At 53.0% G+C, this 16,739-nt stretch overlaps 1 protein-coding gene across 1 annotated transcript in view; it reads left to right on the top strand.

The window, feature by feature from the left end:
- NTN1 (netrin 1) overlaps window positions 1-16,739 on the top strand; it is a 185,151-nt gene that overhangs the window by 120,979 nt on the left and 47,433 nt on the right. Inside the window, exon 4 of the mRNA XM_037809826.1 lies at window positions 13,205-13,354. Coding sequence (XP_037665754.1) covers window positions 13,205-13,354 — 150 coding nt within the window. The remainder of the gene's footprint in view (window positions 1-13,204; window positions 13,355-16,739) is intronic.

Raw genomic sequence — 16,739 nt, 5'->3', positions numbered from 1 at the left:
TCCGGCCACCTCTCCTCGCCCGCGGGGAGCCCCGTCAGGGCCCTCGGGTGACGGCTGCTTCAGAGCAGTTTCCCGGGGGAGCTGGGACGACTGGCAGCGGCTCTCAACTCCCGATCCGGCTTGGGAATGGCCATCGGGGCCCTCTTTACCCCTGGACTTCCCAGGGCCTGGGGGGTCCGGGCGGGGGGCCCAGCCCACCCATACACTGCTGGCGATGGGCAGCCTCGGGCCCCCGGTAAATGTAGAGCAGGACCGAGCCCAGACAGAACAGCTTGGAGCAAGGGCCTTAGATTCCAAACATTATCATGCAGTCCCCACCCCCACCCCCAATCTGGGAAGTTTCATAGCAACAAATTTGTTGGGTTCTTTCTCTGCTCCCCCAGTGTAGACCGAAACCCGGGCTGGTGCACAAAGGGCTGTGATAAACAAGCCCAGGAAACAGGCGGCTGCGCTCTCCAGCCATTCAGTGCAATTTCACAGCACTGGGAAGGCCTCATTATGGCTCCGGCTGTCCTCCCATACAAAGTCAGATGAAATAAATTTCTCCCTTTTCTCTGCGGAATGGTTTGTGAGCGATGCTCGTCCTGGAATCTGTCGAAAGATAGGAGGTTTTGTTTACCATTTGTCTTCTTTATGGACTTGGAAGGGGGGCTCTTTCTTTTTAGAGCCGGCAATGGAGACGCTGCGATTTAACCATTTCAGCCGTGTCGCCATTGATAACTATATTAATTTATCATCATCCCAAACCGTCTGTGATGGATAAAGACATTCTGGGAGGCTCCCGGGAACCGAATTGCGCTGAGAATTAAGAAATTAACCACCGCATCCAGCATCCCGGTACAAAGGCTGGCGTTCCAGCTCACTGAGCAGCCTGTTTCTTTTAGGCGTTGCCCGCCCCTTCGAGGCTGCGGCGAGCACAGCTGAATGGAGGCCTCTGAAAAGGCCCCGGGGCCCAGGAAGATGCGATCACCGGAGGAGCAGAAGCCCACGGTGGTCGGCGCCCTCTTTGCCAGAGCTGGCTTGCTGCTCCCACCACCCCTTACATCTTCTAGCAGATCTGCCAGGGGGTGGGGGTGGGGAGGAAGTGGGCACCTCAGCCCTGCCCCCCTCGGTCCCCCGAGCCACAGTGTGCAGCTCCCTCTTTCGCCCTCGTTCTTGCGTTCTCATCCTTCTCATCATGGTGTCCGTCAGTCTGTCTGTCTCTCACTTGGGCAGTGGTTCTCAACCTTGACTGCATGTAGGCTGGGGAGGTTGAAAAATACTGATGCCTGGGCTCCATCCCTGGAGATTCTGGGTTAATTAATTGGTCCAGATGAGTCCTGGGCATTGGGAATTTGAAAAGCTTTCCTGGTGATTCTAACGCATAGCCAAGTGTTGGGGACTGAATCGTGTCCCCTACAAAAGTCACGTATGGGTCGCACTCCTGGTGCTGTGGGTGTGGACCCGTTTGTAAATAGGACTTTGAAGGCGTTAGCAGGTAAGGTGTGCCCAGAGCCGGGGCCTTAGTCCATATGGCTGAGGTCCTTATAAGCAAAGGAAATTGTTCACAGAGAGAAGGAAGTCACAGGGAGCAGCCAGATGGTGGAAGAGAAGGGAGAAGATGCTGCCATATGCATTGTGAGGGGACGGAAAAGCCAAGGATCAAGGATCGCCGGCAGCCAGCCACAGAATGCCATGGCTTTTGGGGAGAAAGCACCACCTTGCTGATGCCTCAATTTTGGACTTCCCCAACCTCAAAGTCATGAGCCAGTAAATTCGTGTTGATGAGCCACCCCATCGTCTGGTATTGCTTTAGCAGCTGGGCACTAAAATGCCAAGGTTGAGAACCCATGTAGTAGAAGTAGAAGAAATGAGGATGTTGAGTAGCCTTGGTGGAGTTGATAAAGGGAAGAGACTGGTGGGGGTAGATTTATGACCAGTGGATTTAATGTCCTTTCTTCTGTTGTTGGAAACTGGGGGTGTTTTAACATCTTAAGACTTGCCGGCCAAGGCTGGGAGCTTAGCTAGTACAGCTCATGTCAGAGAGTCCAAATCAGGGCAGGGGATCCTACGGCCTTGTTGCCAGATTGTGTGTTATGTGTGTTTTTAGATCTGATCATTTGAGGATGAGATCATAGCACAGCTAAGTAGCTGAGACCCTCTCTTGACCTTTCTGACTCCAAAGTAGTGTCCATACAGCCTAGGAAGGCCTAAAAGCCTCAGGGGAGCTCCTTTACTTTGTGGGTCCTTTGTCTCATTTCTGTTTCCCATCCTAACTTTTCGTGGGTGCAGGAAACGGAGTTGGTCACCTTAGGGAGGAAGGGAACTAGTGGCTGGGACGGCTCCTGGCTTAAAGGGCAGAGACCATGGCCTGAGGGGTGGACTCTGTTAGGGCGCAGTTAAGGCCAGCACCCGCCGGGAGAGAAAGCAATGTCTCGGTTCTTGCAGCCAGGGCAGAGAAAATTCCCAGTGGAAGAGCTTGACTCCAGCTGTGCCCTATCTGGAGCATCTTTTCCCTGTTCATTGGGGAAGGTGGGAGTCAAAGACCCCATGGTCTCCAGATCTGGCTCCATGTAAAGCCTGTTAGGTGCTGGGTGGGACATAGTCACTCTAGCTTACAGTCTTCTAGTCTGGAAAATTATAGACAGATTTATGATCTCTGGGCCCATTTAGCTTTGCCATCCCGCATTCTGCATGCTCTTTTAAAATATTGAACCTGTTGTGGATCCCTGATACCACAGGGCAATTTCTTGTAGCTGTGAGGTTTGTGGTCGGATAACCAGGAGAAGCAGGTCAGCCAGACAGGCAGGTGGAGGTGCCCCTGCTCCAGCCTCTTTCCGAAGGAGGAGAGTTCCGAATTTGGGGACGCAGTCTGTGTCGTGCACTGCCCTATAACAGGATCTTCTGGCCCATTCAGGGCTCATTCCCTGGGATCCTTGGCCAGTGTTCTTAGTTCCCTGGGTGCCAGTTTCACATCCCTCAGGCCTTCTTTCACCCCATCCCCAGAATCCTCCTGGCCATTTTGGGCATTTTGGGGGTGAAATAGCGTCTTGAGGACTTCGCTGCAGGGAGAACACCAGGTCAGCCCTGGCAAACAGACTTGGGGTGAATTGCTCTAAAAGCAGGGAACTTGGGGTCATTCAAGTTCCACTTCTGGGTGAGCACCTTACGACTCCTCAGAGCCTCTGTTTTCTCATCTGAAAATGGGGGTAATAGAAGCATCTCCCCCTCCTAGAGTTAGGGTGCAGATTAAATAAGACAATCTAGATGTTCCCGGTCCAGTGGTCACCCCATAGGTGTCAGCTTTTATTTATTATTATTTCAAGTAGAGTTAAAAAAAAAAAAGAATAACCAGAGTTCCCCACCATGGCAACAGGCATGCAGAGTGGTGACTCGTTTAGCTCTCAGATGGCCTTGATTTTTCCAATGAGCGATGGTCCTTCAGAGAACTGGCCTCTCTCACTTGCAGAGCTCAGCCTTAGTGTAAACTTTGAGGCTGATTCCACAGGCCTGGGCAGGGCCCCGGGGATTTGCCCAAACACCGTTGCACGCTCTGGATAAAGGATTTACATGCCTTGGGAGCAAAAATGACAAACGAGTGGAAAGGCAGAGAAGATGAGTGCCCGGCAGCTGCTGGCGGTGGCCCAGCGCTGGGGGGACGGGCTGTGCTTGGCTGTGCATCCAAAATTGGCTCTGAAAGTGCCTTTTGGAAAGACGGGGTAGCAGAGGAGGGGCCCCCTGGCCAGCCCGGGATGTCCCTCATGTCACACCATGGGAATCACCTGTAAGACCTGGGCTTTTCGCCCCAGCTGTGAGACAGGTGCAGAAGACGTTAGTTCACCAGAGCTCGGAAGGTCACATAACTCAGTTTGAGATTACGGGCTCCCCAGCCCCCTCCACTTCCTGCCGTCTGCACCTTGATCCGAAAGTGGCAGGAGACAGGAGAGGGGGTCCTGCAACTTGAAACATTTATTCTTTTGTGCCTTGTTAGCAACTGCTGGGGTGGGGGTAGGGGGAGCTGAGCTGCGGAGGAGGTTGACACAGACAGCTGAGATGAAGTTTGTGGATTATCTGTGGATTTAAATTATCCTCGCTCCCTCATTAGCATGGAGAATCTGAGTGGAGAGTGTTTCAGACTTGAGAGGCAGATGATCTGGGATGTGAGGGGATTAGCTTTCCGCCTGCCCCCTCATTCTTTACTCTAGAGGCACAGTGTCAAGGAAGAGGCACGTTCCCCCTGGAAAGGGGCGGCAGGTTTGCCCCGAGTTATGTTTAAACCGATAAAGCCACCGTTTGTTAATTGATTCAGCAAATATTCATTGAGCACCTACTATATGCTAGGCACCAGGGTTACAGTGGTGACCAAGCCGGACAAGTCCCCTGGGAGCTTGCTTCCTGGCAGGAAGTTGGCAATGAACCAAGAAAAAAAGAATAACGAGAGAATTTATGGATTGTGCTGCTACATGAATAGGGTGGAAAGAGTGTAATGGGGTGGAAGATAGGAAGTTGCTTGACAAGGTGATCAGGGAGGAGCTGAGGTAATATCACTAAGAGGAGCCAGAGTGGCAAGCCACCGAGAGGAAGCTGAGGGAAGAACATTTCGGGTCCGTGGAAAGAAAGTCTGGAAGTCTGGAAGCAGGAAAGTGCTTGGAAGGGCCCTGGGTCAGAAGGGAGGGGAGGGAGTGGGGAGGTAATAAGGATATCATTAGAGCAAGCCACAGATGGGGAGAAAATATTTGCAAATCACGTATCTGATAAAGGCTTGGATCCACAATATATAAAGAGCTCTCAAAACCCAACAACAAGAAAACAACCCTATTAAAAATGGCAAAATACTCAAACAGGCACATCTCCAAAAATATAGGCATGGCAAATACATCCACAAAACTTCACAAGTCACTGGGAAAATGCAAATTAAATCCACGAGATACTGTAACATTTATTGGAGCATCTAAAACAAAAAGTACTGACGATTCCAAGCATGAGCAAAGGTCTAGAACACCTGGAACTCTCAATTATTGCTAGTGGGAATGCAAAATAGCACAGCCACTCCTGAAAGCAGTTTGTTAGTTTCGTGTAAAGTTAAACATATGCCTACCATATGATCCTACAATACCTTTTTAGGTATTTATCCTGGAGAAATGAAAATCTACATTCACACAGAAACTTGTACAGGAATGTTTGTAGCACTCATAATTGGCCCAAACTGGCAACAATCCACATGTCCTTAAGTGGATGTATTCTCTAACCATACCTGGAATACAGTACAAACGAATGAACTACTGTTTCACATGACATGGGTGAATCTCAGGTGTGTTATACTAAATGAGCGGCTAGTCTCAAAAGGGTTCATCCTGTACAATCCCACCTATAAGGGATCTGGAAAAGACAAAACTATAGGGACAGAGAGCAGGATGAGTGGGTGTCAGGAGCTGAGGTGAGGGGCTGACGTCAAAGGAGCAGCATGAGGGAATTCTTGGGGTGCTAGAATTGTCCTGCACTCTGGGTGTGTAGTTGTTACAAGAGTTCGTGCATGCACTAAAACCCATAGAACAGAAGAGAAAAAAAGTGACTTTTACTTTGTGCAGACTAAATGTAATAATTGAAACAGTAATAATGATGGTGTTCCTGTTTGCTAAAGCTGCTGTTACGCAAAATACCAGAAATGGATTGGCTTTTATAAAGGGAGTTTATTTGGTTACAAATTTACAGTCTAAAGGCCATAAAGTTTCCAAGCTAAGTCATCGGCAAGAGGGTACCTTCACCAAAGGAAGGCCAGTGGTGTCCAGAAAACCTGTTAGCTGGGAAGGCACGTGGCTGGCATCTGCTGATCCAAGGTTGTGTTCCAGCTCCTCTCTCAGCTCCTGTGCTTTCTTCAAAATGTTGCTCTTGGGGCATTTGTCCTCTTTTAGCTTCTCTGGAGCAAACTCTGGGCTAGCATCTCCAAAGTTTCAGCAAAAGTCTGCTTTCAGTGGCTGTCTCCAAAATGTCTCTCTCAGCTGCTTTGAGCTCCTTTTATTTGTGATCTCTTTTATAGAACTCCAGTGATTAAATCAAGAACCATCCTGAATGGGTGGGTCCATATCTCCATGGAGACAATTTAATCAAATGTTTCACCCACAGTTGATTGAGTCACATCTCCATGGAAACACTCAATCAAAAGATTCCAACCTAATCAACACTAGTGCATCTACTTTAAAGAACATGCCATTTGGGGGGACGTAATACATCTGTGCTAGTTTGGATGTATTATGTTCCCCAAAACTCCATTATCTTTGATGCAATCTTATGTGGGCTGACACATTAGTGTTGATTAGATTGTAATTCTTTTTATTGTTTCCATGGAGATGTTACCCACCCAACTGTGGGTGATGGCTGATTGGATAGTTTCCATGGAGGTGTGGCCCCGCCCATTCAGCATGGGCCTTGATTAGTTTACTAGAGCACTATATAAGCTCACACAGAAGGAGTGAGCTTGCTACAGCCAAGAGGGACACTTTGAAAGAATGCACAGGAGCTGAGAGAGGAATGTCCTGGGAGAAAGCCATTTTGAAACTAGAACTCTGGAACAGATGCCAGCCACGTGCCTTCCCAGCTAACAGAGGTTTTCCGGACACCATTGACCATCCTCCAGTGAAGGTACCCGATTGTTGATGACTTACCTTGGATACTTATGGCCTTAAGACTGTAACTGTAACCAAATAAACCCCCTTTTACAAAAGCCAGTCCATTTCTGGTGTTTTGTGTTCTGGCAGCATTAGCAAACTAGAACAACATCCAGAGCAGCACAGATGATAATGATGCATTGTCTGTGGGGTTCTCTGACACCGTGTCTTTGGCCTCCATGTTCCCCAGCCCCCGTTCTTCACTGCTCTGTGCTCACTTGGAGGCCACTGCCCTGCCCCCCTTGGGTCAGGGTTCACCCCTCCTCCCCTGGCCTCTCCGAGCCCTGTCCGTCTGCCCATCTGGAATCTTCCCTGCCAACTCACTGTGGGTCCCCTCTATTCTGGAAGCCCTGAAAGCCTCTGCCAGCTTCCACTTGTCTCTTTCTTGGTTGCTAAGTTTTGGGGAGTGGTACTTGGACACCCCTTTGTGCCTGGCTGTCACCTGTCCCCACTGCTTCCTCTGGGGGTTCCCACCCGGCTTCCCCCAAGAAGCCCGACACACACACGAGAGACACGGGAAGCCTTTGGATCTGGGCCCTATTTTCTCCCCCGCCGCTAGCCCTTCTGACTTCTCTGCAGAGCATGCCTGGGTCCTCCCTCTCCTCCTGGCCCCCATGGGAGGGCCTGTCTGTAGCCCCCCACCCTCTGCTCCCTGTGCTCCCCATCACCTACCTGCTCTGCACCTGGCGTCCAGGTGTTCAGACCAGTTGCACTCAACTAGAGAGAATCCTTCCCTGATCCAGGAACCACGGGCAGGTGTGGACCTTTGGCCTGAGCAGCAGATCTCTGAGTCCCAGGGAGCCTCATGGTTGGCTCTAGGGGTCTCTCATGCCCAAGGGAGCCTGGCTAGCTTCCAGCATTCACTGAGCCAGCAACATCCCAGGACTCAAGGGAAGTTGAGTTTTCTGCCTGGCTCATTATTCCTCTATGCCTTGGAAAGCTCGTGAGTTCTAGAAAGGGGGTTTTCCCATCAGACTTTGATTCACAAGGGTGTTTGATCACTTTCTTCACATAGGACCGAAATCGAGGGCTTCTGCTGGTGAGGAGGGGGCCTGTCAGGGGCAGCACCCCTGGGGAAAGCTCTCTCTGCCAGCCTCCCTCCTCGGACCCTCCTGCTCAGCCGAGGGCCCCGCGACCCTCCCCACCTAGGCCTCCGGGGGCTGCTCTTCAGGAAACTGTACTCAGAATGGGCGTGTCTGTGAGCTTTGAGAACTGTTGTAGAATTAGAGCTGGAGAAGGGTCTCTAGCAGTCCTGGGGGCTCTAAGATATGCTCCGCCAGCCTGCTGGGGTCTTGGGACCCTCAGAACCATGGCCTGCTGTGGAAAAGGGTCCCCTCCACCAGGGAAGGAGGTTGCTGCCCAGGGGGCTGCTGGGGGAAGTGGACTCCAGGTTGACAGGCTGGGGCAGGCCTGGGGAGGGAGCCCTCGGGAGCAGACGCCTGTCTGTGGCTTTACCACGAGGCCAGGGGCCCAGCTGTGATGACGTTGAAGAGAGAGTTGGTGCAAGCAGTTCTTTCACGTCTTGTCTCCTGCCTTGAGCTATGCCAGAGAGGCTGGGATGTTGCAGCAGCTCCCCTGGCCTCCACGAGCGTGAGCTAGAGTGACACTGCTAGCTGAAGGGCCTGCGTGATCTGTGGGCCCTCCAGGAAAAATAGCCAGACCCACTGATATCAGCTCAGGAGGAACTTCCAGAAAGCTGGGGTGTGAGCTGCAGCCGAGAGGGGACAGCCTCAGGCCCGCGCCTTCACCCAGTCTGGAGGCCGTTTCCCTCAAGAATCCAGGACGGAAGAAGTCAGAGAAAGCAGGAAAAGACAGCTTCTTGGGCACCAGAAGCCCAGATCAGGACTAGCAGCCTGCTGGGTCAGCTTCTGGTGTGCTTGTAAGTGCCAGGGTGTGTTTTTCCGATCTAACAAACCCTGTCTCAAAGGGAAGGTACAGCACGATACAAGCGGGTGGCAGCGTGGGAGCCAGGCTGTCGGGTGTGTCCCCACAGCCTCGTGTCCGTGACATCGGTAGTTTCCCTGTCCTCTCAGCCAGGACACCACAGCAGTGGGGGATGGTCCAAGGGGGCAGGCTACCCCCCTGGTTCCTTTGGAGCCAATCTGGGAACCAAGCCATGGACTGTTAGATCAGATGCGACCTGGGTGGGGGTGTGGACCTCTTTCCTTACAGATGAGCCACTGAGGCCCAGAGAGGGGAAGGCATCAACCCAGAGCTGTAGGGTAAGGGACCAGCAGGCTGAGGCCAGACTAGGCTCTCTTGACACCCATCTGAAGCCACTTGGGTCCCCTGGGCTGGCTCTCCCTGTCCAGTGACCCTGTGCAGAGGCAGTCAGGGTTCCCTGCATTGGTAAGCCCTCCCGACCGCCATATTTGTGAGAAACCTAATCCTGCCTAGTTCTCAGGGACCTAAGTTTTCCATCTCTTCTCACCTTTGTGGAAAAAACCTCCATGAGTAGATTGTTTCCCGTGACCAGGCGCTGCCTGCTCTGTGCAAACGGGGATGGCTGCCAGGGAAGGATGACTTCCCGGGGAAATGGAGTTCGCCAAATGTGCTTCCTCTGGAGGAAGTTGTTCTGACCCAGACTGTGTTTTCAGAAGAGTTGGGAAAGTTCTCTCTCTATCCTCCTCTCCGTGCTCCCCAGCAAAGGAAAGGGCCTCTACCCACTTCTACCCTCTCCCCAGCTCAGCCCAGCCCCTCCGCTGCCTGCCCGCTGTGGCTCTGTGTGAGTCTGTGCGGGCGTGTGTGCCTCTTTGTGTGTTTGCGTGAGTGTGCGTGTGCATCTGTATGTGGATCTCCGTGTTTGTGTGTCTTGGTGAGTCTGAGTCTGTGTGTGAGTTTGTGGGAATCTGTGTGTTTGTATCTGTTGGGTGTTTCAGGATGCAACCTTCTGGCTTTCTCTTTCTAAGGGGCCAAGGCCTGGGGCTTCCTTTGTGACCGCTGGGGACACACTCTGATCCTCTGACGTTGGTAACCAAATTCCCTTTTCCTAGGTGATAGAAGAACCCACTGTGGGGCATTCTCAACTGTCAGCTCTCCCCACACCTTGAAACTCATGCTTCTTTGCACAAAGGGTATGATTCAGGTCATGCCTAGCCACAGGTGTTTGTGCAAGTCCTTACCTTGCAGCCTTTTTGCTGGGAATTGAGAATGAATATTATGGCCATTAGGATTGCATTTGGCTGCAAGTAACAGAAACTCCACCTAGCATCAGTTTAAACCGATAAGAGTGTAGTCTTCCTTGTGTAACAGGAATCCCAGAAGTGGGCAGCCTGGAGAAAGTATGGGTTCTTGGTGAGACCCTCTGGGATCCAGGCTGTCTGTCTCTCCACCCTGCCACCCTTCGTCTGTGGTTTCCCCCTCATCCTTGGTGTCTTCCTCTGATCTCATAGGGCTGTTGTGAGGACTGAGGGAGATGATGTGTAGGAGAGCTCCAAGATGGCTTATGGGCATCTGGCTGGTGAGACCATCACTGGATGAATTTTCTGCCCCGGGCAGATGGCCATGCTGCACGGGAGATGACTCAGGCAGCCTCCCGAGCCACCCCACCCTTGCTGGCATGGATGCCCACATCAGCCTGCAGTCTCTCTTAGATCAGGCTCAGGCTTTGGTGGTCAGATACTCTGCAGAATCTGGGGAGAAAGATTTGGAAACAAGGCAGGGAGCAAGCTCCTCCTCACATGTAATCAAAGGCTGGGCCCATCAGAAGGATCTGCTCCAGCAAATGGACACAGGGCTGCTCTGCCGTTGCCCTGGACAGCCTTCAGCCACAGCAGCCCTCAGATGGCCCCAGTGCCCAGTCAGCAGCCTGGGAGCTGAGCTGGTCACCAGCTGCAAGTGGCAGCGTGGGAGAACAGCAGTGCAGCCCCAGGTTCTGTCTTGGGCCTGCGCCTGCCAAGGAGAAAGGCCACCTGGGCTCGTGGTGGTGCCCGTGTGTGACTTCGTTCTGAACCTTCACGGACCCAGCACCCTTTAGTGACCTCCTCCTGGCCAAGTCCAAGGATCCAGAAGCTTCTGGTGCACAGCTGTGTTCCGTCAGCCCTCAAGGGAGAGCATCTTGGCATGAATTTCAGGATTACCAGCAGACTTGAGAAGATGCCCAAGCAGGTCAGCCGGGAGGGGCCTCTGGAAACCATGTCTCCCAGCACAACAGGCCAACAGCCCCCCAGTTTCATACAGCATCGTGGGGACAGATTCAAGAGGCCGTGGGGAGAGGTCAAAGGCTGTTTTCCCAACTCTCCCCACCTCCAGCTGTCCCTCCTGACATCGCCATCCTCAGCGGGCCTCCTCCAGCACAGAACTCTGGGTCTCTGGGATTTGGGGCTTTTCTCCATTTTTTGTTCTTTTTTTTCTTTCCTTTTTTTTTTTGTGAACCCACACCCATCCTTTGTTTCAATTGTGGTGAAATTCACGTAACATAAAATTAACCATTTTAAAGTGAACATTTCTGTGGCATTTGGTCCACTCATGGTGCTGTGCAACCACCACCTCGCTCCAGTTCTAAAGCGTTTTCATTCCCCCAGAACAAAGCGTCGTGACAAACAAAACAAAACCTAATCGCTGTCCTCCCGACTGGCAGACGCTAAATCTGCTTTCTTGTTTGAAAAACATTTATTGTGGTAACACGCTTACAACCTGACATTTCCCATTTTAACCGCTTCGTTGTCAATCGCTGGTGTTGATGACCTTCACGGGTCAGGTCTGTCATCTCCATCCTGTCCCCAGACAGAAACTTGGTTCCCAGCAGGTGTTAACTCCCCGATCCCCACCCCCAGCCTGAGACCCTCTCATCTACTTTGTGTCTCTAGGAATTTGCATATTCTACTTATCTCATGGACGCAAGATCATACAATGTTTGTCCTTTTTCTTTGTTTTCTTACTGCTAAGTTTTAAAACAAATCAGTTGGGAATGAACTTGAATTTAGGGTAGATGTAAGAAGATAATTTCCTAACAAAAGGTCTTATTCCTACGTATGAGGGGCGAGACTGGAACAGTTCCACTTACCTCTTGTGGATCCTAAAATGCGAGAAACCGGCAGTCCCCGGGCTGCCTGCTGGGGACGCGGTGCCTTCTGTCCCGGGGCCTGTTTCCCCTGCCCTCCTCTTAGCCTGACAGCACCACACTGCAGTGTTTCCAGAACTTCTCACCCGTCCACACCCAACTTCCACAATCGGTTCCTCAACGTGCCTCTGCCTTCTGCTGTCCTCCCTCCTTCCCTCCTTCCCTTCCCAGTTCTCCTCATTGCCCACTCCTGGGCCCACGGCTGGCTGTGGGCGGCCGTGTTTCCGTCTGCAAGCCTGTGCCCTCACGCGGAGCGGTGCATGCTGGGGATCTCGGCTCTCACTTACAATCTTGGATCTCTTTTCCCCATTTGGAGAAGAAAACAAAGAGCAGCTTTTGGCAGCCACTGACATTGCTGCAGGATGTCTGCCTGCAGACACCACCCTTCTCTGGGCTCCCTGGAGGTGGGGGATGGATAGAACATTGACCCCCTTAATCATGTCTTCCCGTTCTGCACCCCGAGTCCACTGCCCAGATGTGGGCAATCCCGGTGTCCCAGACCTGCTGGTGACACTGTTCTTGCCCAAGCGTCATGCTGACGGTGGGAACATTGTCCCCAAGCCCCCTGGCCTCCCTGCCCCTGGGATCGGTCCCTGGAACCCAGAGAGGGATCCTTAGGATGTGGTGAGGCCGAGGTGGGCAACCCAACTGCCCACCCCTTCCAAAACCAGCAGGAGGGGCAGGGGGCCTGCCGATGGGCACAGGAGCCACTGACCTGAACGCTGGGGGCCTTGTGTCAGCTCCCAGCTTGGCCGTTCCTTCCTGTGAGACCCCGGAAAGTTCCTTGACATATGTCTTCCTTTGCAGGTTTAATCACTGTGATCATAAATTACTGCTATGACCCTTCTGGTGTTTACATTCAGTGGGTTTTGTGATCCAGAAGCCAGCATGTGCTCAGTGACCTGAGCCTTGGACCGCCTGGCTGCAAAGCGGGTGTGGATGGGTGAGGCAGAGTGAGGGGCCGTGGCCTGGGGGAGCTGCCCATCCACCATGGCTCTCCCTGACCCGAGAAAACCCCACGGCTGCAGCAGACCCCAAGCCCCATGCCTCCCACCCCAAGTGTCAGCCAGGAAAGCTGGGGGCCAGGAGCTGGCTGAATGCAGCGGGGGAAAAACTCCTGAACTCATCCCATCGAGGGAAGGTGCACCTCCAGCTCCTCCACTCGCAAGCTGGGCTGTGTGCTCTGCATTCTTGCAAACATATTTGAGTGGAGGCCTTCCCCTCGAGACCTCAGAAGGGCTCCCAGCTCTGCTTTCCTGTTGCCAGAATAGTCCTTTCAAGTCTGTCAATTTTGATTCTTGTTCCCCATTTCCAGGCAGGTGGGTGGCCAGACACAGAGCTTCTGGAATGTGGGTGTGGGCTCGGCTGGGCCTGGCCTCCATCCCTGCTCTTCCCCTGGGCGAGGGGCCACAGTGTGTGGGGGGGGGGCTCCTGGGGGAGGGGCAGGTGTGCCCCCATGTCCCACACCTCTGACCTTCCCGTTGTGTGTCCTCCACAGCTTGCGACTGCCACCCCGTGGGTGCCGCCGGCAAGACCTGCAACCAGACCACAGGCCAGTGTCCCTGCAAGGATGGCGTGACGGGCATCACCTGCAATCGCTGTGCCAAAGGCTACCAGCAGAGCCGCTCCCCCATCGCCCCCTGCATAAGTACGCGGTGCCGTCCTCCCTGAGTCCCTGGCTTGGGTGATGTCCCGTTTGCCCCGGCTGCCCCAACCAGTACCCACATGCCGATTGGCGTAAACAGCAGGCGTTTGATGGCTCATGGTTTGGAGGCCGAAGTTTGGACATCCAGGTCCCGACAGGCTGTGCTTTCTCCTGAGTCTGGAGCTGGTGTGCCCCAGTCCTTGGGTTCCTTGGCCAGTGTGTCACATGGCTTGCCACATGGCATGTCACATGGCGTGTCACATGATGTGTCACGTGGCGAGCCATCCCCTCTCAGTCCCCTCTTGTGGCTCTCTCTGACTTCTGGTTGCCTCTGCCTGTGTCTAGATTTCCTCTGTTTATAGGACTTCAGCCATATGGCTTCAGGGTCCTGTAACTCAACATGGTCTCATCTAAATAGGATCCTAAAAGAGCCCATTCCCAAATGAGTCCCCCCTTAACTGGTGATTGTGTCTTCAATGGTCTTATTTACAAATGGGTTCACACCCCCAGGAGCACAGATTAAGACTTGACCCTGTTTTTTGTGGGGACGTGATTCAATCCTCCGCAATTGGGGACAGGCCCTTTTGGGACACCTGTCACTGCTGTCATCGACGCAGGTCTCTCTGTGTTCAGTCCCTGGCGCCCGGTGAGACGCGCGTCTCTGCTTACTGGGTTCCAGAAGCAGCTGCGGGGCCAGCAGAGCCACCCTGTCCCAGTCATCCCGTCCTCAGCCCAGGTTCCACCCCACATTCTCTGTAGACCCCAGACCTGGGGTGGGCCTGTCCCGGGGCCACTGCTGCTACTGGGGTAACCCCAGTACTCCCCCCCGCCCCAATGGGCTTCAGAGCAGCCTTGGAGGGAAGCTGGCTGGGGTGGCGTGGTGAACATGGGAAGCTTTGAGGGATGCTCTGCCTGGCACCCGTTACTCTAACAGACGATGGTGGCACCTCTGGGGGCTCCTTAGCGCCCTGCCAGGCCAGGGTTGCTGGAACGTGGGAGGGGTGGGCAGGACGGCAGAGGTCACGCAGGGGCCTTGAGGTCAGACAGATTTCAGTATTTCACACCTGGTGGGTCATGATGGCACCACGGGGAGAATCAGCCATGCTTGGAAGAACCCAGCCTGGCTGAGAGCCGGCCCGGGCCTCGGCCTTGTTGGTTCCCTCCGCTGGGCCCATCCAGACCAAGACAGGATAGAAAAGGCGGCAAGCGAGTCCCCTGTAACCAGGCAGACCCCAGGGCCAAGTCTGATTCTCTAGCGCCTGAATGTGACGAGCCGGCCTGCAGGTTTTGTCCGCTGTCTCTTTTAGTATGGCTTGGTGGGTTTTACATTTTTTAATGGTTGGGGGGAAAAAAATCAAAAGTAGAATAATATTTCAGGACACTTGGACATTATATGAAATACAAGTGTCAGTGCCCACGAATGGGATTTGATTGGAATGCAGCCATGCCCGTTCTTTTACGTGTCGTCTGGGGCTGCTGCTGGGCAGCCTCGTCAGAGTTGAGTAGTGACGGAGACCATGTGGCCGCAGAGCCGGAAGCGTTTACTGTCTGGGCCTTTGCAGAAGAAGTTTGCTGACTCCTGCTTTATAGCTTTTCGGTGTTCCCTGGCTCCGGGTCTGCATTAGTTTCCCTGGTCAGTCCCAGAGACTTAGGACAACCTTTGGGTCATGAGGTCAGTACCAGCCAGGGGGAGTGGGAAATCTGGCCTTGGCCCTGAGGCTGGACGCTCTCACATCGGCCGCCCCGTGGGGTTTCCCACGGCCTTGCCGAGAACCCCAGCAGGCTGAGGGTAGGCAGAGGGAGCCTTAGGTGCCTGCACCTCTCTGCCCAGCTCAGGTGTGGCTTCACTTCTGGAACACGGCTAGCTGTGGGTTCCAGTAGCTCTTCTGCCCAGTTGCTAAATCAGGAGACATTGCTGCATGGGCATCCACAGGTGTTCCAGTTTGCTAGAGCTGCCATTATGCAAAATACCAGAAAAGGATTGGCTTTTATAAAGGGGATTTATTAGGTTACAAATTTAGTCTCAAGACCATAAAAGTGTCCAAACTAAGGCATCAATAAGAGGATGCTTTCACTAAACAATGGCTGATGGTGTTCAGAACACCTTCATCAGGTGGGAAGGCACATGGCTGGCATCTGCTTTCTTTGTTCTCAAGTTGTGTTTCAAAATTGCTTTCTCCAAAATGTCTCTGGGCTTCTGTCTCTCTTAGCTTCTCTCAGCTCTCTGCTTGGTTCTCCTGGGGCGTTTCTCTCTAAGCATCTGGCGGTCCTCTCTCAGCTTCTCTGGATCAAACTCTAGGCTTCATTTCTTAGCTTAGCATCTCCAGACATCCTTCTGTCTGCATCTCCCAGCATTGCCAAGCACCCAGGTCTGTGTTGGCTCTTAGCTTCTCCTGGGGGCAGATTCTGGCTTACATATCTTAGCTTCTCTCCAAAACGTCTCTATCAGCTTCTCTGAGCTCCTTCTCTTCATGAGCTCTCTTAAAGGACTCCAGTGATCTAATTAAGACCCACCGTGAGTGGGCGGGGTCCGCATCTCCATGGAAATGATCTAATCAGAAGGTCTCACCTACAGTTGGGTGGGTCACATCTCCATGAAAACAACCTGATTAAACGTCCAACCCTAATCAAAAAACTAATAAATCTGTCCCCACAAGATTGCATTAAAGAACATGGCTTTTGTGGGGGACATAATAGATTGAAACCAGCACAGCAAGGATACGGTAAAAGCGAACAACCCAAATCAGAGCCTCAGGATGTGGAGCCCAGTATCCACCCAGAGCAGAGCAAGTTAAAATGGTTTTTGCTATGGTTTCTAATGGTCAGACTCTCCCCTCTGGCAAAAGTCCTTTTTAGAAAGCTGCAAAGACATCTGTGCAGCCATCTAGGGTTAGGAAAACCTGGGGGAAAGCCACAAAGTTTCCCCTTTAAAGGGAGACTCTCAGGTAGCTCAGAAATGGCTGGACCCAACATTTCAAACCTGTGCCACATCATTCCGATCACCAGGTGGAAAGACTGAGTGTAAAAATGGAGCTGACATCAGAGAGGGAAGCCCTGGGCGATGTGGACTTTGTGCTTCCAGTGTGCCCTGAACCTTCTCCCTGCTTCCCCTAAAGGGTGGGCTGATGATGGGGTGAGCATCCCCACCAAGCAACCTCACGGCCTGGGTCTCCTTCCTGGGGTGGCCACGAGCTCTTGCTGGGGGCAGCCTGGCCACAGGTGCCCAGACCGTGCCTGGGGACTTGGGCTCGCTTGTCACACAGCTCAGCGAGTTCTGACCCTGTGTGCATGCCAGAGCTCCGGGGCCCATACTGGGCTTGTAGGAGTGAGCTGTGCTGCTCAGGTGTCACCCCTGGAATGTTTCTGCCGACACCCAGCAGCCTACGAG

This window comes from Choloepus didactylus, chromosome 18, assembly GCF_015220235.1.
Source record: "Choloepus didactylus isolate mChoDid1 chromosome 18, mChoDid1.pri, whole genome shotgun sequence".
NCBI lineage: Eukaryota > Metazoa > Chordata > Mammalia > Pilosa > Megalonychidae > Choloepus > Choloepus didactylus.
The sequence above is the reverse complement of the archived record's forward strand: the minus strand, read 5'-3'. Positions and strand labels throughout refer to the sequence as shown.